Below are 23,593 nucleotides of genomic sequence, written 5' to 3'. Positions count from 1 at the left end.
CTAGCAGAAACGTAACATTGCAGTAATTGGGTAGAAAGGATGATGTGAAGACTTAATTGATTCTCGATTAAATCTTCAAGTGGGAGAATGCAAGATAGTCAAAACGCGTTTTGAACGCGTAGTCAACAAAACGCGTTTTGAACGCGTAGTCAAAAAGGAACAAAACGCGTTTTGAATGCGTAGTCAAAAAGGGAGGTTCAATACGCGGATTTTACGCGTTTCTAGTTTCCTATAAATAGAAGACCTCTTGCCCTCATTTATCCCATCCCAGAAAGAGAGAGTAAGAATACAAAGAGAGTTATACACCAAGATAAATATTGTAGTCTTGAGTGTCCTCTTTAGTAGTTGTTCCTTCTACAAGAGAGAAGTGTTTATTATTGTTTTCTCCTTGTATTTGAGAGCTGTGTACTCCATATTTTCATAGTGAGATCCTTCTACCCCGTGATTTTTCCCTTCTATCAGTTAGAGGGGTTTTCACGTAAAATTCTCGTGTCCAATTTATTTTCATCATATCAAACTTTAGTTGTGGTGCTTCCTCCCCCCAACAAAGTAAACATGACCCTTCCGGATACATCACATAAATTGATGCTTCCAAGTTTCAATCGATATATCGTGTAAAGTGATGTATCCGAGAATAAGAGAGAGTAAAAAAAATTATAATTTTTTCAAATGCTAGAAAATTTTAAAGAATCTATATCTATGTAAACAACTTATTTTGGACTTATGTAACAACTTAAAAGTCTGAAATCCTAAGTTGGACTTTATCTAACAACTTAGAAATCTAAAATCGTAACACTGTAATTAACTGATATTAATCTTTCATAAACTCAATTACTTCAAGATTGATTTTTAGGATTTTAACTACATCTATTTAGGTAAGTTATTAATGAATACCTTAAAAATCAGATTGTGCAAATAGTTTGTTGCAAGTATTTAATTATGTGGTCTTATCAGGCATTTATAAATATAAGCCAAACACTCTTATTTTATATCCAGAGATAGAAACTCACTCATATATTCTACTGTTTTACTTTTTGTGTACTAAAATATGCCCAGAAAGAGAACACGTTTGGCCACTAGCTATCTCGACGAGGGAAAAAGAAAAAAAATCCTAAATGAAAGATTGGCATCCCTGTGTAAGAAAGCACACGATCTTTCTATTCTATGTGATGTAAAAGTGGCTATAGTTTCTTTTAATCCCGGAGAAACCGAGGTGTTTGCTTGGCCGTCTTTAGACGAGGCTAAGGCCATAGTACATGATTATTTAGCTTTCCCAAATCTTGAAAGGCATCCCAAGAAGGTAGTTAAACATGTAGACTACCTTAAAGATATACTGAAACAACGGGAAGAAGATATCAGGAAATTAGAGGAAATCGCTGAGGAGAAAGAAATGGAGAACCTCTTCAATCAACTTTTCGAGGGAAAAAAATCCTTCAATGAATTTAATGTTAGAGAAATGAAGGGTTTGCTAAAGTTAATTGCTGTTAAGAGGGTTAAACTTGAACAGAGGAAGATACAACTCAATGAAATCGTTACTAATGACAACAATGCTGGAGAAGAGAAGGATGGACATCCTTAGAATGTTAGCTGATCATGTAATAGTTTTTATTATTTCCATCACCTATTTAGTCTTCTTGTCTTTTAATTGCATTTCCTAGTTATAGGTTTACTGCTTATTGTTCGTCTATTTATGTTATTGTTGCCATTTTAATGATATATGAAGAATGTTCTATTAAAATTCAGTCAGCCTAGTTAAATTACTACGGAAAAGATGCTAAATTGTTTTACATTTTCTTTTGCACGGGGTTGTAACTTACAAAATTTGCTAATTTTTTTTTTATTAAGTTACAACTAATATACATATATAGAGTAAAATTGTATAACTAGACCTATTAAATCATTGTTATAATAATGCCAACAAAAGTACTTCTCTTTAATCATAATATACATCAATATTTATTAATCAAAAGCCTGTCAAATTACCTGACACCCAAGATCAACTAAGTCCTAATACATGTTACACGGAAAAGTTTGCCCTATCTCGACTATTTCACCGTCGAATACATGATACTTGTACGGATTAGTTTGTTTGTACAAGTAACTCATCTATTTCACCATGGGATACCTATTGCTTGTCTGCATACTCTATACTAATTCCACCGTTTCATATATGTTACTTGTGCTGATCAATTTATTCGTACTTCAACTATTTCACTGCCTGATCTATGTTATTTGTGCAGATCAGAATATCGATGGATATGTTTTAATTAATTAATATTATTTATTGATTTAATTAATTAATTGAAAATCCGGGAGACTCTTTTCTTGACCCTTTAGCAACACGAAAGAGTCATTTTACTTTTAAGCAGGAGACCTTTTTTTTCCACCACCTATGTGGGATCAATGCTTATTTTATTAGGCAAAAGAGAACAACTCATTTTTCCCTCCACCTCTATTTTTCATTCAACATATCAATTAAACTCAACAGTCTGGATTTCCAGTGGTATGAGATTCCTATCCAAAGCTATTTTTAACCCTTGTACCAATGCTAATAGTTCCGCTGTTAATCGGAGCTCACTTGGCTCGGCCTGGAGCCCAACCCGATACGGATGTTAGATAATCAACATAGAGGGAATTGGCCATAAGCTTATCCATTTGCTCGCTTGCATTTTTTCAGGTGGCGATAGCGAATAAGTGGCTCTGTAAGTTAAAGCAGAAAAAAGAAAAGGTGATTAGTAAAAAATTTATGGAAATATATTTAAATGATTAGTACTTAGTAGTGCTCGTCTTACTGTTGGGTTTGCCCTGACTTTCCTTGTATAATTAGGTTTTCCTTTTCCTAAAAGGAAAACACAATGTCTCCATATTTGGCTAGTCCTTTTTCTTATAGGAAAAGGTTTATGACTTTATAAATAGAGGATTATTCCTTCTAACTTGGTAGCATTCACAATGTAGTCCTAGGGGCTAATGTAGTCCTAGGGGCTTTGAGAGTTTTGTGTAGGGGGAGAAACGGTGAGACACAAGTGTTACGTTAGCACTTGTGTGAACCTCTTTTTATTCTGAGTGAATTGTGTGAGGTTATTTCTCCCGATTATTTGTACTCTCATATTTATAGTGGATTGCTCATCTCCTCTTGTGGACGTAGGTCAGTTGACCGAACCACGTTAAATGTTTGTGTCTCTTATGGTATATTTCTCGTTTGTCTTCTTACTCATGGTCATTCAAGGTTTGCTTTGCTAGCTTCCGCATGACACCTAATTATTTTTCGGTCCTAACAAGTGGTATCAGAGCGAGGTTAAAAATGGGTGTTCATCTTGGCGGGTTCAGTTCTAGCTGTAACTTTTTTGACAGTAATGAAGATTTTCGTTGGAGAAATTTTTCAGAGAAGTTCTCTGTGCCGAGACATAGATTTTGCAGAGGAGATTATGAAGATGGAGATGCAACTCGTTGAAGATTATGTGAAGAAGATGGAGCAAATTTATTTTGTCAGAAATTCAGGCCAAGGGGGAGAATTGTTGGGTTTGCCCTGACTTTCCTTGTATAATTAGGTTTTCCTTTTCGGAAAAGGAAAACACAATGTCTCCATATTTGGCTAGTCCTTTTTCTTATAGGAAAAGGTTTATGACTTTATAAATAGAGGCTTATTCCTTCTAACTTGGTAGCATTCACAATGTAGTCCTAGGGGCTTTGAGAGTTTTGTGTAGGGGGAGAAACGATGAGACACAAGTGTTACGTTAGCACTTGTGTGAACCTCTTTTTATTCTGAGTGAATTGTGTGAGGTTATTTCTCCCGATTATTTGTACTCTCATATTTATAGTGGATTGCTCATCTCCTCTTGTGGACGTAGGTCAGTTGACCGAACCACGTTAAATGTTTGTGTCTCTTATGGTATATTTCTCGTTTGTCTTCTTACTCATGGTCATTCAAGGTTTGCTTTGCTAGCTTCCGCATGACACCTAATTATTTTTCGGTCCTAACAAGGAATTGTTAGGTGTTTGCCCTGACTTTCCAAGTATAATTAGGTTTTCCTTTTCCTAAAAGGAAAACACAATGTCTCCATATTTGGCTAGTCCTTTTTCTTATAGGAAAAGGTTAATGACTCTATAAATAAAGGCTTATTCCTTCTAACTTGGTAGCATTCACAATGTAGTCCTAGGGGCTTTGAGAGTTTTGTGTAGGGGGAGAAACGGTGAGACACAAGTGTTACGTTAGCACTTGTGTGAACCTCTTTTTATTCTGAGTGAATTGTGTGAGGTTATTTCTCCCGATTATTTGTACTCTCATATTTATAGTGGATTGCTCATCTCCTCTTGTGGACGTAGGTCAGTTGACCGAACCACGTTAAATGTTTGTGTCTCTTATGGTATATTTCTCGTTTGTCTTCTTACTCATGGTCATTCAAGGTTTGCTTTGCTAGCTTCCGCATGACACCTAATTATTTTCGGTCCTAACACTTACTTGGAGCATAGAGGTGATCAGTTGAGTGAATGAATTTTCCAAGTCATGTCCATCTAATCTCGCCTTCTCCTCAGGCCCAAGCAAGCTCCCGAAGAGTTGAACTGCCATAGAGAAATCGCTCAGAAGATCCACCCCTGCAGGAATGTCTACCACCACCCAGCGTGGTGCAGGGTTTGAAGGACCCGCTTCAGAATTTGGAACACAAGTGGCTCCACTTGATGAGTCAATCGCGATCATACTTGCCAACTCTGTCATCTCCTGGCCACTGCATTGTGTAGAGTCCGAAGGCTTGAAAACTGTTGTTGAGTCTACTAAGGCTGCCTCCACCGTTTCATATATGTTACTTGTGCTGATCACTTCTGTGCCAAGTTTGCTAAGATCTGGAACTCTTCCCTTTTTTGTTGAGACGAGTGTTGAAGAATGGGAAAGCCCGCGCTTTCGACTTTGTAAGACCCTCGCCATGATACTTTGAATGTTAGTAGCGGCGTCCCCACATGAAGGAGGCAACCTGACAATGGGATTTTCATTGGAAAAACTTGCAAGAATATTCAAAGTAAAAGAATAGGCATCGAAAATATAAAACAAAACGATAGAGAAGTGTTATTGTAGACACTTACCATGGTCTTTTCCCCTAGATTGAATTGTTCGTATAGACTCTTCCTCCGTATGTTCGTTTATAGGGGCTTTTCCCTTTTGACGTTGTGGCTGTACAATTTCTTTTTCACCCCTCTCTTCATCGGAAGGAGGCAGTTGTGGGCTGTTCGTCAAGGATGTGGAAGAGGAATGTTAGGAAGAAGACATATTTAGTAAAATATTTCATTGCTAATGAAAGAAGTCAAGTATTCACCTTGGTACACACATGGTCCCCTGTGACATATTCCTCATGTCATTTTCTTGTAATATGTTGTTGTGTGAAAACCAATTTCTTTGAACCTAATAGAATAAATGTACAAGAAATAGCTTTTAATTAAATTTATTAATTTAGATAAAATAATAAAATATTTGAAAAGGTAACAATTTATATGCATATATCAATGGTAAAAAGGAATGAATAAATTACCATAAAAGTTTGAAATTTGTAAGTTGATAAGCAACCAACGCTAAATTGATTTTGGCATTGTTGTTGCACAGGATCAGTGGATACGGTAGCACTTGATGACTTTGCTTCAAAAGTCGAGCTAACATTTCTTTCATTAGTCATAGCACTATGAGACAAAATCATTTTACTTGACGACATTCTTTCGAATAATTTTTTGTATAATAAATGTGGAGTTATAAAATAGATGTGTTAAAGTCTATAGAATATTAGAAAAGATTAATCAAGCAAAAAAAAAAAATCACACAAACAGACAAGTTTTTTATAGTTTATATTCTACACAAGATATAATATGAAAGTTCAGTACTTTTAGTATATATTTATGTTACTACATGTTGTTAATGCCACTAAAGGTTTGTGTCATGAAAATTTATGTTGGATTGTTGCAATTAGTTGAAAAATTCAGAACAATTACTAGATTTCAAATTTTCATTGATTAATATATTCATATATTTAACTGTTATTAATGGAAAATCATTAATTCTACCTCAGACATTCTATTATTGTAATTAATAGTAAATCTAAAAATATTATTGTCATCCAACTCTTGCTTACTCATAGAACAATTGTCAAATCTTAACCCAAATTTTTTTGTTTAATTGGTCAAATACAAAAAAAAAAATTAAAAAAAGAAAGATGAATGGAGGAAATGATAAAATTGAAAATCTTTCAGGTCTTTATAAGAAAAATAATTAAAGGGGTTCCTTTGTTTTTCATAATAACTCACCCTTGGTTTAGGTAATTGAATTGTCTCATCACTAATGATTTCAAAAAAGTTGTATATTTAAGGACTTGCTACAATAAAATATATCCAAGTAGAATTAATCTAAAATTTTAACACTATTATATGGATAAAATAATTTTATTTACAATTAATAAATAAATAAAAATGTATGAAACAAAATAAAGAAAATAACACTAATTCCTTTTAACTTATCTTTGAAAGTGATTAATTTTAACAGTGTTAACAATCCAAAATTTTTAATTATATGATATCTCAAATACTGATCTATGTCACAGGATATAGATCAAAGCAAGTAATTTAAATTTATTAATTTATATCATGTATGAAATTAAATGTTAATATTTTTTCCTTTTTCAGTATTTTATATGTTGCAAAACAGATCTTGAATTATATAATCTAAAGAAAAAAAATGAACACGGTTCCATAGACTAGTTAAGACTCACGGTATAATCTATAAAAAAAAATATCAAGAGATAAATACAAGAGAAGAAAAGTGATGACAAATAATTTAAAAAAAATAAAAAGTGCATCTATATATATATATATATATATAACAAATTAAAGAGTAATAATTTACTTACACAGTTAAATCTCGCAAAATCAAACACCTTAGGTAACAATCAACACAAACCTATATACAAAAAAATATGTTAGAACATATATTATATGTAAAAGATTGAAAATCTTTCTCTACTTCATTAGAATTGTTACAAATATACCAATATGATTTTTCTATCAAATTGAATGGTGAATTATACAAGAAAAAACGTGAAGAATTAAAAGAGAAAACTTTTGCTAGAGTATAAATGAGAAATGAAAGAGATGGGAAAGCACCTTTGAGTCTTGAGATACAGTAAAAAATCATGTTGTAGTTTATTGTATAATGCATTTCTAAAGTAATTTACCATAGGTTGAAGATGCTTAATGCATTTCTAAAAGCAACCAATATCGATTTCCTTCAGTTTTAGATGTGCACAAATAAACACTTAAATTTGTATAAAATTAAACAAATAGACACACATCCTACATGGTATAATATAAGCCAATTTAAGTGTATCTCATGTAAATAATTACGTAGAACGTGTATGTCTACTTGTTGAATTTTATACAAATTTAAATATCGCACTCAACTTTGAAGAGCATAAATGTCAATTAAGGCGAAACTATTACGAGAAACTACGTAATTACACAAATATTTCTACGATATTTACTAACTCTTCCTTTAGTTTGAAATAACTACATTTTATCTCACTAATTAATAATTTCATTCCATAATTTCAAGTCAGATACACCTAGATATATATTTTTTGTTACCAGATATACTAAAATAGAGAAAAAGACAAGCGAGAACAAGAGGAAGGTGCGCAAAATGTAATTTCAAATACATGTGAATCACACCTAAATATTTGTATCTATTGTGATTCACAAGTATCTGGAATATCATATACACGAGCAAGATTTTATCTATGTATCCACATACGTACGAATTCACTTAGATATAGTGTATTTAAAATAAATTACACTTAATTTTGACTTTATATATCTCGAGATACGTATATCTGACTACATCAAAATCTGGTACAATTCGTAGTATTGCAAACTAACATATATCTGGGTAATTAGCTTCTAAACTAGCGAAATTTCTCAAATTAAAACAAGTTTATAATATATCATACTTTTTGACATATTGTAGGGTCATAATCGTCATTACACAAATACACACATCCAGAACCTTCACCTGATAAACGAAAGGTTCAATTCAAAGCTAACAGAAACAACAATCGGAAATCAAAAAATGGGGTCGACTGCCATTTCTACACAACAAGCATTCTGCAATCTCCAAAAATTCACTCCTTTAAGCTACGCTAGCAGCGGTAGAAGTATAAGAAGTAGGCGAAAATTGACGGTGCCGATAAGGTGTTGCTCGCCGACCGCGGCGGCGGAGGTAGCGGCGGCGGCGGTGAAAGAAAACCGGCGGGAAGTGCTGAAGAATGGCGATGATAAGCTGGAAATATGCAGAGTACTGAATGGGATGTGGCAAACTAGTGGTGGATGGGGAAGAATCGATCGAAACGACGCCGTTGAAGCAATGCTTAATTATGCAGACGCTGGACTTTCTACTTTCGACATGGCTGACCACTGTATGAATTCAATTTTTACGCCAAAAATTACATCTTTTATATGTTTAAAATTATATTTTATACTTTTCGTTTCAATTGAGAATGTCTTTTTTTCGTTTTGCCAATTATTTAGTTGTAATTTTTAACGCGACATGTTTATGTTTATGATTATGAGAATCTAAACATCTTTGGATACATTTAATATATTTTTGTTAATTTTGATTCCCTCATTGCCTTCATATGTGGCAAGTAGTGATTGGGTTGACGTTTTTCTACTTATACGTGGCATGTTTTGATTGGGTGGTCAGGGCTGTTATCGCCACAGTCTGTGTTAGATGTTCTTGTGTGTTATGTTTGGACACGTCTGCATATGTGTTAGTTTTTTGGATTTTTTTTTTACCTATTTAGCCCTTTTTCTTTTGAGAATTTTCAATTTCTTACCATAGATGTTGTTTTATATGCACTTATGATCCTCTCATTTTGATAAGGGTATGTTAGTCAATTGCATTAATCTTATTCTTTTTTAATTCTATGTTTCAAAAAGAAAAAAAAAGTTATTTTAATGTAACTGAAAGGGAAAATTCAAAAGAAATAGAATAAAAGAACTTTTTTTAAAGGGGAAGTTACACATTTGTCAGCTCGGCTAAAAATATTAACAAAATTGCCAATATACATATATAATACGTCTGTCGGCTATTTAAGTTGATTTTCCTTTTTTTTGAAAAAGAGGGAATTTGGAAAAAAAATTCCAAATATTTCTGGGCAGTTGATGGATAAGGAGCTAAAAGATCAAAACAGATAAGAGAAGTCTTGTTTCAAAGTGGTGGAGCTCTTAAGTAAAGTGGTATAGTTCTTCAACTACCCTTTAAACTATTTTATTGATCAAGAATGGCAGAGCTCTTGAACAACAGTTTTAGTCAGTTTTCATTGAACTCGATCAAGATTAAGTCTTTTAGAGCAACTGAAGCAAGAACATTAACGCCAAGGCCATTCCGATGTTTGTTAGCTGAAGATAAGCAACGGGCTATAGTTAAGTATGGGAAAGATTCACTGGATATATGTAGAGTTGTCAATGGGATGTGGCAGACTAGTGGTGGTTGGGGAAGAATCGAACGAGACAGTGCAGTTGATGCTATGCTTCAATATGCTGATGCTGGACTTAACACTTTCGACTTGGCTGATATATGTAGACATTAATCTTTTTTTGTTTATTGTTGCAGCTATGCTCACATTTGCTTATGTCATAATTTCATGCTGGCGGACTGTTTCTATGTGACACGTGACTTGCATTGTATTAATCGATCTAGTTTTGTTGATACATGCTAACTGAACATATTTTGTAGGATTAGAGAAGTTTTTGAGTTGGATCTCAAAGACTCGATACTTGTACGTAAATGTTTTCTTATCATGGTTGGCTTTGCAGATGGACCTGCTGAAGATCTTTATGGCATCTTCATTAACAGAGTACGCAGAGAGCGCCCACCAGAACTTCTAGAAACTGTGAGAGGGTGAGTAACAAAAGGCATGTTTCTTTATTAACATAGAATGCTCTGTGTTAAGCTTGAGGGAAGTATTCAACCCATAAACTTATTCTTACTGATTTTCCTATGCAGTCTTACCAAATGGGTGCCACCACCGGTCAAGATGACCCGCAGTTTTGTCAGTGAGAGCATTGATGTTTCAAGAAGAAGGATGGATGTTGCATCCTTGGACATGCTTCAATTTCATTGGTAATAACCACCCGTATTTGTTAATATACAACTCAATGTCATTGTTCAAGTGCTGCGAAATAGCAGTGATAAATTAATAATAGACGGTTAATCTGATGTTGAGATATGAAATAACACCATGGAGTTATAGCTCTTCTTATTATCTCCAGATTTAATTTGGTTAAGTACAAAAAGATCATACTGTAAGTTGCACTAGCCAATAGGTCAAGGGGCAACTTATCTTGTTCAACGTTCACTGGAGTACAATATATAATTATTTTGTATGAAATTTCATTTCCTTGAGGTTTTCGATCTTCTGAGATAAAGTATCAGAGCAATATCTTGAGAAATGAGTTTTCATGTTTCCTTCTCAAATGCTATCCTTTATGTGGATACAATTGCTTCACCATGTAAAGTTCCACTTCTTAAACATGTAGTATATGGTGACCTTTACCTTTATGAACTTCAAGTTGAAGTGTCTCATAATTCATATCAGGCAAATTTTGGCACTTGGGACCCAAGAAGAAATCTTTTTCTTATTGCACTAGTCCAAGCTAAATAATAGTCTTTACGGTTTATCAACTGAATAATAAGGAAAGGAAGCTGTTAATTTCTCTTACTCTTTGCTACTCTGCTTGAACACCAGGTGGGACTACTCTAATCCTGGTTTCTTAGACGCACTAAAGCACCTCACAGATCTCAAAGGCGAAGGTTAGTTGTATATTTCTGTCTTGGGAGTTTTTATTCCGGAGTTGTCGATTAGGCTATATAGTGACACAGCTGACTTGCAGGCAAGATTAAGACCATTGCTTTGACTAATTTTGACACCGAGAGATTAAGGATAATTCTGGAAAATGGGATTCCGGTTGTTAGCAATCAGGTATCGAGTTCTAGGCAGTTCTCATTGTTCTGCTCTTCGTATTTTCAGCTCTGAAATAAAAGGATTTGTTTCTGTAGGTACAACATTCAATTGTTGATATGCGTCCTCAACAGAAAATGGCAGAGCTTTGTCAGCTTACAGGAGTCAAACTTATAACGTCTCTCTCTCTCTCTCTCTCTCTCTCTCTCTCTCAACTTGTTAGGGTGCAGCAAAATTGCTGCAACGATATATCATTTATTTAATTTGTTAATGTGATTGTCTAATAGGCATCCAGCTAGGCCTGCCGCATGCTTACATAACTGCCTGATATTAGATTGAGTCTATTTTTCTCTAATTCTGGGATTCCAAGAATGAGCATCTCCTTTATTACTTCTCAGTAATTCTGCAACCGGAAAAGTACCTTCATTTCTATGACCTAAATGACTGATGTATTACTAAATTTTCTTTGAATGCAGGTATGGAACAGTAATGGGAGGGTTATTATCTGAAAAGTTCCTCGATACCAACTTAACGATACCTTTTGCTGGTCCTGCATTGAACACTCCTTCACTACAGAAGTACAAAAGGGTAATTTCCCTGGAAAAACTACTATTTGCAGTAATGTTTGAATGTGTTATTCCAACATCGAAACTTAAGAACTCATAACCTTCAAATCCTGGATTCACCTATATTTGGGGAACCAGAGCACAACAAACTGTATTGTGTCCCTCCTGTTTCGTTAGCATTAGAAATGCTTCTTTTTTTAACAGCAAGATATAGTTTCTGGATTATATGAGGTATTTACATCAACAAATTTACCGTGTTTGAAAAACAAATTGCAGATGGTTGACGCTTGGGGAGGGTGGAGTCTCTTCCAAGAGTTGCTCAGGACACTGAAAACTGTGGCCAACAAACATGGAGTCTCTATTCCAACAGTTGCTGTGAGATTTATACTGGATCAGGTATTTTCCAGTTTTCATCATTTTGTTGCATACATAAAAAAAATATTGAGTTTACGTATATACACCATCAGGTCAACAAACAATGAGTCTCCTTAAAATGTGGAATTCTTAATCTCGAAGCAAGAGAAATTAGGATGACCTGATAGCGTAAAAGATACTTTACACTAACGGTGTATATAACTTAAACTCGAAAAAGATTCATGTCAACTCATCTGATTCATTTTGACAAAATCTGTTGCACAACTGCAGCCAGCCGTGGCAGGATCAATGATAGGTGTTAGGCTCGGTCTGTCACAACACATTAAAGATGCCAATGCTGTGTTTTCTCTTGTTCTTGATGAAGATGACATTAGCAACATCCTACAAGTTACAAACAAGGGTAGAGATCTTCAAAAAGTTATTGGCGACTGCGGGGATGAATACAGGCGTGCTTAGAGCAACAGGGTCGGATTCGTTGTGTTCAGAATTCACTTGATACGTATAAGCATTCTATCAAGAACCCGATAAGCAAAAAGGATTATGTTCTAGAATTCAAAAACTTCAAATCCTGAAAATGGCTCTGTAGAGCTATAAAAAGGGTCATTTTTTATCTTCTCTGCAAACTTGTATAGTAGTTGCATTTGAGTTGTAGATATTGCATTGCAACAACCCCTGTGTTACTTTTTCTACTGTATAAATAATGTACTGTAGAAGTTTAATTTATAGAAAGGTAAACATCTTTGTGTGATTATTCAACAGGAAACTAGAAATATGATCAATTTAGTTAAGTACGTTACATATTATACATATTTATTACGTCGATATATGCAATGTGGTTGGGTTTTATACATTGATTTTTCTTTTAAAATGTAACATACAATTATTCTTGTGAGAAATATATTGTTACATATACAACTCGATAATTAGAATTATTTATATCAATGCAAAATACAATATACAGTGAATGCGATTTTTGAAATGTTAGTGATCGTCAATTACTGATTAACTAACTTAACAAGAAACTCTTTTTTAATGCTATTGATCTTATTTATTAAGTAGTTTATATAGTATCATTTCCTTAATTTAAATCATAGTTTAATGTAATGGAAATTGCACATGCTTAATTGGACTTTCTATCTATAAATTATAAATCGAAAATTCTAAAATTAAAAACTGATGGTATCAAACAGTTTCGCTGAATAACTGTCTCTTCCTTCTCGATACCATCAGAGTATGTATATACTCTCATAGTATCAAATTTATTTTTACGCTAGTGCCCCTTCCCTTGTTCATTTTTGATATCATTATAGTATATTATATATACTCTCATGGTATTAAATGCGCGAGATAGTTAAAAATAAGGAATATGAAAGTAATGAATATCCAATAATAAATAATTTTCTTTTTTGGGTATAACAATAATTATCACTTTTAAAAATATTTTAATCCAAATTAGTTATCTCACCAACAAATATGTAATAAAAATAGGCAAAAAAAATAACATTACAATCCCACCGTAACTAATCAAGATAAGTCGTAAACTCATGATGAAATTAATCACGTATTAGTCCCTATTACTAAACGAGCCGGGGTTTAGTACATTCCCTATATTTTCATCAATTTGGTTCTGGGTTTTTTTGCATTTTCATTTTTCCGAAATTGGTAATTTATTTTTCTCTCTTCTCACCATTTTCAGTTTCTTGGTCAATGATAGAATAATATGAATCTTGAACTGAATGCAGAATTTGTATGGATTGAGAGAGCTTGTTAACACTAAATTCCATGAATGGTGTGGAAGTTTAACTTATTGAATGTTCATCTAAGGACGCCCACATAGTGTTTGACAATATGCTTCACTGAATAAAATGTAGGGGTAAGGTCTATATAACCCAGACCCAACTTGTGGGATTACGCTGGTATGTTGTTGTTGCTGACATCTCTGTGGGAGTTATCTAAAGTTTGAAAATGGTGTCAAATGTTTTTAATTTTATTTTTCTCTCTTCTCACCCTTTTGAGTTTCTTGGAATCTTGTACTGAATGCAGAATTATTATGGCTTAAAGTGTATTGAGAGAGCTTTTCAACATTAAATTCCATGAATTAGGGTAGTAGTTTAGCTCCTTGAATGATCATGCTTTGAATGACTTGGTTTCCACATATTGTTTGACAATGTGCTTCAGTGAACATTTTACTTGTTGATATCTCTATGGGAGTTATCTAATGTTTGACAATGGAATGAAAATCATGAGTGTTTTTTTCCACCCCTCCCCGAAAGTGCCCGTTTTGTGTTTGCTCCTTGGTGGCTCGAACCCATTGTTAATGGACATTTGTTTGGAGCTATCGCAAAGTGAATTCAAGTAGCTTTTTCATTTCAGTTACATATCTGTATGATAATGTTTTGATTGATTTGGATTTTGCTTCAGTGATTAATCTCTCTGTTGTTGGTTTCTTTACTCTGTAAATTTAGAATGCTAGTATAATTTTTGCTCAAATGAGAGTGAGTTCTGTGAACGAAAATTGGGTGGGAATTGAAGCTTGTTCGAATTTGCAGATAATGGTACCATATAGGAGATTTACACTTACACATTGGAAAAACAAAAGATCTTCCTTTTCTACTCTCATCACTTTCTTTTGGTTTGTTTTGTAGCGAAGTCCAGCATTCTGCAAAAACTTTTTTTTCCACCAAACACAAGAAATACAGTCGCCCCACCAAGTCCCCCGTACATCTGTATTGACTTGGGATCTTGAAGAAACTCATAGAGGGTCTGTGAAAAATCACTTCTTTGGTGCATAGAATCAAACATCTGTTGGGCTATAGCAAAAGGAAGACACCATGGATGGTAACTCAAAACTCTTTGCATATTATTTCTCTCTTCAACTTTTAATTTTCCCCTTTCCCATAGCTTTGATTTTAATTTTCTGGAGCCAAAAGAACGTATATTATCCAGTAAATTAGAAATATTACCATGGTTTTCTTATGTTAATTGTCACAGGTTGCAGATTATTCATTTCTTTAGAAATATTGGCTGAAATGGTATCATGGAAACTCGTTCTTGCATTCGGTGGTGTATATATTGTGTATTTTATTTGTACTAACATGAATTTATACAAAGTATCTGCTTGCTTAGAAGCAATGTTTTTAATAGCACATTAAGCCCTGAAGCTTGGTGCAACATGTTGAGATATAATATAATTAAGTAATTAAAAATTATATTCTCTCTTACATTGGCTCTAAGCTTTTAGATAGAGATGGTCACACACTTCTACATGGTATGAGTCTATGAGATGATCACACAATTCTACACAACATAAGTTGGTGCTTGATCTCAACTAAGCTTTGGTGCAAGAACCAAGGCATTAAGTGTGCGCCTCAATGCAAGGGACTATGTTTTAAAGAAGGAAGCACTAAAGATAACTATAATATAGTATGAATGAAGGTACTCGGGATTAGAATCAGAGCTATAGGAAATTAGAGATTTATAATTACAAAACTACACACTAATATTAATTAGAAGTGGGATTTTGTCTTTGTATTTGGGTTCATAATTTAAAATGGCGTTTAAATTTTAATTGAGACTATTTTTTTACCTTTTCACTTAGTTACAAATATGTCATTTTCTTTGTCCATATAGTTAAAAAAAAATTGCATTAAATATAGTTTTAAAATCTTTGCATTTTTTTCCTGCTTTTCACCTATGAGGCTATGAAAACACCATTTGAAGGGAAGAAAAGAACAGAGATAGAAAAGAATCTTCTTAAAGAATTGCAGCCTCAGCTTCTGAGACTCAACATTTCTTTCACTTTTGCATTTGGTTTATTATCTTGTGAAAGAGGCAGTGCAAAGGATTCAACAGTCTGACTTATACTTGATATTTGTTGTGTTTTTTGTCATTTAGTCGATTCACAGCAGACTATGGAGGAAACTATCCTGGTGGGTGATGATTTGATGATGGGCCCACCATCACCGGTCATTCCACCTGAGATAGCGTCTCATGTACTTGAAGGCGTTGATCTCTGTGACGGAATCTTGAGGAATCTGTTCCTCTGTATGTCTTCTTTTCCTCAATGATCCTTCTCTGATTCATGTTGTTTATAATACTCATCAAGTCAAGGTTTTCTTGATTTAGGTTTACAAATCAATGATATCGAGCCATTCTGTCAGGATGAGATTGCTTTGTATCGCCAATGTGCAGAGAGAAGGGTGAGAATGATATCAAAGGAGTTAATCTTTTAACATTTATGCTCATATAAAGTTGATTTTCATGTATTTTAATGAGGTTTGTGGTTGCTTGAAAAAATAATTTTATGTTGTTTAGTAATTCTTATGCCAGTAGGAAATATAGGGAATTTCTAGTTTATTTCCTTTGTATAATTTTCACTTGAGATGAATTTAAAAGGGGAACATGCTCTGTGAGTATTCATATAGCCAACTTCGATTTGTTTGGGATTGAAGCATAATTGTTTTAATTTGAAGTTCTCATCTGTAGGATAAGGAGCTCAGGCAACGCCTTCAAGCTAGTGAACAGAAATTAGGAATGTCAATGCCTCTAGATCAAGCAAAAGAAAGAGCCATTCAACTAGAATCAGAAATCACATCACTGGAGAGGTTTGTTAGAGTCAAAATTAGTAATGATGTTGCTGATTCTGTCTTTTCCTTGGCAATGACTCATTAAGTATTTAGTCAGCTGAAACTTACGCGCTATCTCTGAGCATCGATGCAGCTCCTTTGCATGAAAACAGTATAAGTAGTATGAATGTATTATTTTAGCTGAAAATAACCAATAATAGTAGTTGTTTTCTAGGAGTCCGACTTGAGAAATTATTATTATCAGTAAAACAAGAATAGCATACTTTTCTCATTCATTGTGTTATTTCAATGTTGGTTTGTCTTCATGTTCACTGATTAACAAATTAAAAAAGCTAGTTCTGTCATAAACAAATTGCTGACTGTGTATATTAGTGAAGCAGAGTTTTTGCCTCGTTTTCAGATAGCGCCACGATAATTGTAGTACCCACACGGTTTTAGTGAGTGCAAAGAGTGTTTTCCATCTTGTCTGCTTCCTTTCTCATTATCAGTCATGTTTATCTTTGCTTTTGATATGTACTCTTCTGATTGCAATTTGTTCTAGGCGCTTGATTTTGGCAAGTGGAGTTGAAGGTATGGAAGGTTTTCGGCAACGATGGAGTCTACATGGTCGCGTAACTGATACCAAGTATGATAACTGATTCTTCTGTTAGTTATATTTGTCTAGGCCCTACCTTTGCTATGGTACTCTTGGTTCTAGCATAATATTTATTGAGCAAGGGAAGAAATTGTGCTTAAGATTTTGTGGATCATTTAATGTAAATACAGTTCTATTTTCTTAAAGTAACTCCAAGCATGCCATTACTTGTGCTATATAACTATACTGTGGAGGAACCTTAAATTTGGCATTAGTATGCTTTCAATTTAGTGGATCATCTGTTTGTGTACTTTGCATGTGGTAAAATCAGTCATGTCAAATGGTTAGACATTCTATCTCAATTTTTCAATGGAGAATCCTATATGTGATGGATTATTTTGAGATCATAATATTTCCTTAAACCATGGTATAGTGTATCTTATTTTCCCTATTGAAGGTGCAGCTATAACTTTGATTAACAATGAAATATGCATAAACTGAACTTGTTTTGTAAGAGATGAATCTATCTTAAGCTTGAACTTAACAAAATCAAAGCTACTAGGTCCTGTCTAAGCAGAGTAAGCTGGAGTATTTGCAATCCAGTTCTTGAGATTTATGGTGTCCTTAAATCAATGCCATTTCTTTTTTATTATTATTCAACTAAAAGCGAAATCTTAGGAGAGAACTATCTGAAAGACCATTGTTGACAACGAAGCTATACGCAAATTGTGCTTCCATTGATGCATATCGTACTTCCTTGTGTCAAAGCTTTTGTTTGAATTTAATCCTCATGCAGGAGAAGGCTGGAGGCACTGAAGGGGGGAATGGAGAACAGAAAGAAGGATGAGACAGCAGAAAGTATCTCTACCAAGAAAAAATGGTCCTTCTGGTGAAAATAATGGTTACTACCTCACCATCCAACTAATTGTTACTTTTGTACTCTTTGGAGTTCCGTTTTACAGAGGCGAATTCAAGATTTGAAGTTTTAGGGGTCCCTACAGCGGCCTCAAGTTAAAATACAATGATATGTGAGTTCATAATCAAATATAAATACAATATTCAGTGAATATTGGATTCATGTGAACTCATGTTATATGATAGATCTACCTTTCTTGTTCATTGGCTTAAATATGTAAAACTCTAATCAGATAATGCAGGAGTGTAGTACTTGGTTCTAAAAGTTGTGTTCTTAGAGGAGTTGTATTTATCATACCACAAAACATTAGCGTCCTCTTTTCCTGATTTGATGACTCATTTTGTAAGTTAGAATTAAAGAATTGTCAAAAAGGAAAAATATATATTTTTTAAACAGACTAAAAAGAAAAGTATAAATATATTTCAAATCAACTAAAGCAATTATAGAAAACAACTCAATGTATTATCGTAAATTTAAATAGAATATACACTACACATTGAAATTACATTTGGATTGTTATAAGTTATCATTCTTGTGGGTTACAATATATATAACGTAGTTTTAATAATTAACGAAAATTAAAAGTGATGTCAACAATATATGCTCATGTAGTCTTGAGAAAATGATAATCTCTGATATCATTATTAATACAACTTCTTCACTTCAAGTTAGGCTTGGTCTTAAAATCAGCAATGATTCCTAGGCAAGCCAGTTTAAACTAGTATCATGTTGTAGTGTATTGTATAAATGCATTTATAAAGTAATTTACCATAGGTTGAAGATGCTTAATGCATTTCTAAAATCAACCGATATCTATGTTCAGTTTTAGATGTGAATAAATAGACATTTAAATTTATATAAAATTGAACAAGTAGACACACACATTCTACATGGCATAATACAAATCAATTTAAGTGTATCTCATGCAAATAGTTACGTAGAACGTGTATGTCTACTTGTTGAACTTTATACAAATTTAAGTGTCGCACTCAACTTTGAAGAGTATAAATGTCAATTAAGGCGAAACTAAAAGGAGAAACTACATAATTACACAAATATTTCTACCATATTTACTAACTCTCTCTTTAGTTTGAAATAAATATATTTTATCTCACTAAATAATAATTTTATACCATAATTTCAAATCAGATACACTTAGATATATATTTTTTGTTACCAGATACACTAAAATAGGAAAAAAGACGAGCGAGAACAGGAGGAAGGTGTTTGATATAACTACATTTTATCTCACTAATTAATAATTTTATACCATAATTTCAAGTCAGATACACCTAGATATATATTCTTTTGTTACCATATACATCAAATTAGGGAAAAAGACAAGCGAGAACAGGAGGAAGGTGCCGCGAAATGTAATTCCAAATACATGTGAATCACATTAGAGACACACTAAATATTTGTATATACTGTGATTCCCAAGTATCTGGAATACCATATACACGAGCAAGATTTTGTCTATGTATCTACATACGTACGAATTCACTTAGATATAGTGCATTTAAAACAAATTACACCTAATTTTAATCTTATATATCTCTAAATACGTGTATCTGGCTACATCAAAATCTAGTATAATTCGTAGTATTGCAAACTAACATATATCTAAGTAATTAACTTCTAAACTAGCGGAATTTCTCAAATTAAAACACCGCTTATAATATATCATACTTTTTGACATAATGTAGGGTCATAATCGTCATTACACAAATACACACATCCAGAACCTTCACCTGATAAACGAAAGGTTCAATTCAAAGCTAACAGAAACAACAATCGGAAATCAAAAAATGGGGTCGACTGCCATTTCTACACAACAAGCATTCTGCAATCTCCAAAAATTCACTCCTTTAAGCTACGCTAGCAGCGGTAGAAGTATAAGAAGTAGGAGAAAATTGACGGTGCCGATAAGGTGTTGCTCGCCGGCCGCGGCGGCGGCGAAAGAAAACCGGCGAGAAGTGCTGAAAGAATAGGGAATTTGGAAAAAAAAGTCCAAATATGGATAAGGAGCTAAAAGATCAAAACAGATAAGGTAAGTCTTATTTCAAAGCGGTGGAGCTCTTAAGTAAAGTGGTATAGTTCTTCAACTACCCCTTAAACTATTTTATTGATCAAGAATGGTAGAGCTCTTGAACAACAGTTTTAGTTAGTTTTCATTGAACTCGATCAAGATTAAGTCTTTTAGAGCAACTGAAGCAAGAACATTAACGCCAAGGCCATTCCGATGTTTGTTAGCTGAAGATAAGCAACGGGCAATAGTTAAGTATGGGAAAGATTCACTGGATATATGTAGAGTTGTCAATGGGATGTGGCAGGCTAGTGGTGGTTGGGGAAGAATCGAACGAGACGGTGCAGTTGATGCTATGCTTCAATATGCTGATGCTGGACTTAACACTTTCGACTTGGCTGATATATGTAGACATTAATCTTTTCTTGTCTATTGTTGCAGCTATGCTCACATTTGCTTATGTCATAATTTCATGCTGGTGGACTGTTTCTATGTGACACGTGACTTGCATTGTATTAATCGATCTAGTTTTGTTGATACGTGCTAACGGAACATATTTTGTAGGATTAGAGAAGTTTTTGAGTTGGATCTCAAAGACTCGATACTTGAACGTAAATGTTTTCGTATCATGGTTGGCTTTGCAGATGGACCTGCTGAAGATCTTTATGGCATCTTCATTAACAGAGTACGCAGAGAGCGCCCACCAGAACTTCTAGAAACTGTGAGAGGGTGAGTAACAAAAGGCATGTTTCTTTATTAACATAGAATGCTCTGTGTTAAGCTTGAGGGAAGTATTCAACCCATAAACTTATTCTTACTGATTTTCCTATGCAGTCTTACCAAATGGGTTCCACCACCGGTCAAGATGACCCGCAGTTTTGTCAGTGAGAGCATTGATGTTTCAAGAAGAAGGATGGATGTTGCATCCTTGGACATGCTTCAATTTCATTGGTAATAACCACCCGTATTTGTTAATATACAACTCAATGTCATTGTTCAAGTGCTGCGAAATAGCAGTGATAAATTAATAATAGACGGTTAATCTGATGTTGAGATATGAAATAACACCATGGAGTTATAGCTCTTCTTATTATCTCCAGATTTAATTTGGTTAAGTACAAAAAGATCATACTGTAAGTTGCACTAGCCAATAGGTCAAGGGGCAACTTATCTTGTTCAAGTTGAAGTGTCTCATAATTCATATCAGACAAATTTTGGCCCTTGGGACCCAAGAAGAAATCTTTTTCATATTGCACTAGTCCAATCTAAATAATAGTCTTTACGGTTTATCAACTGAATAATAAGGAAAGGAAGCTGTTAATTTCTCTTACTCTTTGCTACTCTGCTTGAACACCAGGTGGGATTACTCTAATCCTGGTTACTTAGACGCACTAAAGCACCTCACAGATCTCAAAGGCGAAGGTTAGTTGTATATTTCTGTCTTTGGAGTTTTTCATTCCGGAGTTGTCGATTAGGCTATATAGTGACACAGCTGACTTGCAGGCAAGATTAAGACCATTGCTTTGACTAATTTTGACACCGAGAGATTAAGGATAATTCTGGAAAATGGGATTCCGGTTGTTAGCAATCAGGTATCGAGTTCTAGGCAGTTCTCATTGTTCTGCTCTTCGTATTTTCAGCTCTGAAATAAAAGGATTTGTTTCTGTAGGTACAACATTCAATTGTTGATATGCGTCCTCAACAGAAAATGGCAGAGCTTTGTCAGCTTACGGGAGTCAAACTTATAACGTCTCTCTCTCTCTCTCTCTCTCAACTTGTTAGGGTGCAGCAAATTTGCTGCAACGATACATCATTTATTTAATTTGTTAATGTGATTGTCTAATAGGCATCCAGCTAGGCCTGCCGCATGCTTACATAACTGCCTGATATTAGATTGAGTCTAGTTTTCTCTAATTCTGGGATTCCAAGAATGAGCATCTCCTTTATTACTTCTCAGTAATTCTGCAACCGGAAAAGTACCTTCATTTCTATGACCTAAATGACTGATGTATTACTAAATTTTCTTTGAATGCAGGTATGGAACAGTAATGGGAGGGTTATTATCTGAAAAGTTCCTCGATACCAACTTAACGATACCTTTTGCTGGTCCTGCATTGAACACTCCTTCACTACAGAAGTACAAAAGGGTAATTTCCCTGAAAAAACTACTATTTGCAGTAATGTTTGAATGGGTTGTTCCAATATCGAAACTTCAGAACTCATAACCTTCAAATCCTGGATTCACCTATATTTGGGGAACCAGAGCACAACGAACTGTATTGTGTCCCTCCTGTTTCGTTAGCATTAGAAATGCTTCTTTTTTTAACAGCAAGATATAGTTTCTGAATTATATGAGGTATTTACATCAACAAATTTACCGTGTTTGAAAAACAAATTGCAGATGGTTGACGCTTGGGGAGGGTGGAGTCTCTTCCAAGAGTTGCTGAGGATACTGAAAACTGTGGCCAACAAACATGGAGTCTCTATTCCAACAGTTGCTGTGAGATTTATACTGGATCAGGTATTTTCCAGTTTTCATCATTTTGTTGCATACAGAAAAAAAAAATTGAGTTTACGTATATACACCATCAGGTCAACAAACAATGAGTCTCCTTAAAATGTGGAATTCTTAATCTCGAAGCAAGAGAAATTAGGATGACCTGATAGCGTAAAAGATACTTTACACTAACGGTGTATATAACTTAAACTCGAAAAAGATTCATGTCTAACTCATCTGATTCATTGTGACAAAATCTGTTGCACAACTGCAGCCAGCCGTGGCAGGATCAATGATAGGTGTTAGGCTCGGTCTGTCACAACACATTAAAGATGCCAATGCTGTGTTTTCTCTTGTTCTTGATGAAGAAGACATTAGCAACATCCTTCAAGTTACAAACAAGGATAGAGATCTTCAAAAAGTTATTGGCGACTGCGGGGATGAATTATGGCGTGCTTAGAGCAACAGGGTCGGATTCGTTGTGTTAAGAATTCACTTGATACATATAAGCATTCTATCAAGAACCCCGATAAGCAAAAAGGATTATGTTCTAGAATTCAAAAACTTCAAATCCTGAAAATGGCTCGGTAGAGTTATAAAAAGGGTCATTTTTTATCTTCTCTACAAACTTGTATAGTAGTTGCATTTGAGTTGTAGATATTGCATTGCAACAACCCCTGTGTTACTTTTTCTACTGTATAAATAATGAACTGTAGAAGTTCAATTTATACAAAGGTAAACATCTTTGTGTGATTATTCAACAGGAAACTAGAAATATGATCAATTTAGTTAAGTACGTTACATATTATACATATTTATTGCGTCGATATATGCAATGTGGTTGGGTTTTATACATTGATTTTTCTTTTAAAATGTAAAATACAGTTATTCTTGTGAGAAACATATTGTTACATATATAACTCGATAATTAGAATTATTTATATCAGTGCAAAATACAATATACAATGAATGTGATTTTTGAAATGTTATTGATCGTCAATTATTGATTAACTAACTTAACAAGAAACTCTTTTTTAATGCTACTGATCTTATTTATTAAGTAGT

The 23,593-nt window shown here is 34.0% G+C and overlaps 4 protein-coding genes across 12 annotated transcripts; all 4 read left to right on the top strand.

Moving 5' to 3' along the window:
• Nucleotides 1-1,048: 1,048 nt before the first annotated feature.
• LOC129903804 (agamous-like MADS-box protein AGL15) lies at nt 1,049-1,579 on the top strand. Its single transcript, XM_055979322.1, has one exon. It carries the CDS (start codon nt 1,049-1,051, stop codon nt 1,577-1,579), a length of 531 nt encoding a protein of 176 aa, XP_055835297.1.
• A 6,470-nt stretch (nt 1,580-8,049) lies between these two features.
• On the top strand, nt 8,050-12,680 carry LOC129903199 (flagellar radial spoke protein 5-like). Of its 2 annotated transcripts, none has more exons than XM_055978702.1 (9): nt 8,050-8,441; nt 9,844-9,928; nt 10,034-10,150; nt 10,776-10,840; nt 10,921-11,009; nt 11,087-11,166; nt 11,465-11,576; nt 11,831-11,950; nt 12,200-12,680. In XM_055978702.1, the coding sequence occupies exons 1-9, from the start codon at nt 8,096-8,098 to the stop codon at nt 12,383-12,385; spliced, it is 1,200 nt and encodes a 399-aa protein (XP_055834677.1). In that variant the 5' UTR covers nt 8,050-8,095; the 3' UTR covers nt 12,386-12,680. The 2 variants fall into 2 exon arrangements, with proteins under 2 accessions (XP_055834677.1, XP_055834678.1); XM_055978703.1 differs by lacking the exon at nt 8,050-8,441 and adding an exon at nt 9,117-9,606.
• Nucleotides 12,681-13,425: 745 nt separating this feature from the next.
• LOC129902956 (uncharacterized) lies at nt 13,426-18,281 on the top strand. 8 transcript variants are annotated; one of them, XM_055978412.1, is made up of 8 exons: nt 13,426-13,591; nt 13,672-13,802; nt 14,575-14,767; nt 15,824-15,973; nt 16,055-16,128; nt 16,415-16,533; nt 17,057-17,140; nt 17,886-18,281. In XM_055978412.1, the coding sequence occupies exons 3-8, from the start codon at nt 14,761-14,763 to the stop codon at nt 17,980-17,982; spliced, it is 531 nt and encodes a 176-aa protein (XP_055834387.1). In that variant the 5' UTR covers nt 13,426-13,591; nt 13,672-13,802; nt 14,575-14,760; the 3' UTR covers nt 17,983-18,281. The 8 variants fall into 8 exon arrangements, with proteins under 8 accessions (XP_055834387.1, XP_055834393.1, XP_055834392.1 ...); XM_055978418.1 differs by lacking the exon at nt 13,672-13,802 and having other exon boundaries at nt 14,585-14,767; XM_055978417.1 differs by lacking the exon at nt 13,672-13,802 and having other exon boundaries at nt 14,580-14,767.
• Nucleotides 18,282-19,751: 1,470 nt separating this feature from the next.
• Nucleotides 19,752-23,340, top strand: LOC129902955 (flagellar radial spoke protein 5-like). The gene is made up of 10 exons (XM_055978409.1): nt 19,752-19,981; nt 20,270-20,438; nt 20,676-20,760; nt 20,866-20,982; nt 21,389-21,453; nt 21,535-21,623; nt 21,701-21,780; nt 22,067-22,178; nt 22,433-22,552; nt 22,803-23,340. The coding sequence occupies exons 1-10, from the start codon at nt 19,814-19,816 to the stop codon at nt 22,986-22,988; spliced, it is 1,191 nt and encodes a 396-aa protein (XP_055834384.1). The 5' UTR covers nt 19,752-19,813; the 3' UTR covers nt 22,989-23,340.
• The last annotated feature ends 253 nt before the right edge of the window (nt 23,341-23,593 follow it).

This window comes from Solanum dulcamara, chromosome 9 (assembly GCF_947179165.1).
Source record: "Solanum dulcamara chromosome 9, daSolDulc1.2, whole genome shotgun sequence".
Classification (NCBI taxonomy): domain Eukaryota; kingdom Viridiplantae; phylum Streptophyta; class Magnoliopsida; order Solanales; family Solanaceae; genus Solanum; species Solanum dulcamara.
This window is presented reverse-complemented; position numbering and strand designations above follow the sequence as displayed.

Excerpts from the sequence above, each read along its gene's own strand:
- LOC129902956 (XM_055978418.1), top strand. Across the intron at positions 16,129-16,414 it reads GCCAATGTGCAGAGAGAAGG|GATAAGGAGCTCAGGCAACG; the intron begins GTGAGAATGATA and ends TCTCATCTGTAG. Across the intron at positions 17,141-17,885 it reads GGTCGCGTAACTGATACCAA|GAGAAGGCTGGAGGCACTGA; the intron begins GTATGATAACTG and ends ATCCTCATGCAG.
- LOC129903804 (XM_055979322.1), top strand. The coding sequence starts at position 1,049 with ATGCCCAGAAAGAGAACACGTTTGGCCACTAGCTATCTCGACGAGGGA.
- LOC129902955 (XM_055978409.1), top strand. The coding sequence starts at position 19,814 with ATGGGGTCGACTGCCATTTCTACACAACAAGCATTCTGCAATCTCCAA. Across the intron at positions 20,761-20,865 it reads CTTCTAGAAACTGTGAGAGG|TCTTACCAAATGGGTTCCAC; the intron begins GTGAGTAACAAA and ends TTTCCTATGCAG. Across the intron at positions 22,179-22,432 it reads CACTACAGAAGTACAAAAGG|ATGGTTGACGCTTGGGGAGG; the intron begins GTAATTTCCCTG and ends AACAAATTGCAG.
- LOC129903199 (XM_055978702.1), top strand. The coding sequence starts at position 8,096 with ATGGGGTCGACTGCCATTTCTACACAACAAGCATTCTGCAATCTCCAA. Across the intron at positions 8,442-9,843 it reads TTTCGACATGGCTGACCACT|ATGGACCTGCTGAAGATCTT; the intron begins GTATGAATTCAA and ends TTGGCTTTGCAG. Across the intron at positions 10,151-10,775 it reads GACATGCTTCAATTTCATTG|GTGGGACTACTCTAATCCTG; the intron begins GTAATAACCACC and ends CTTGAACACCAG.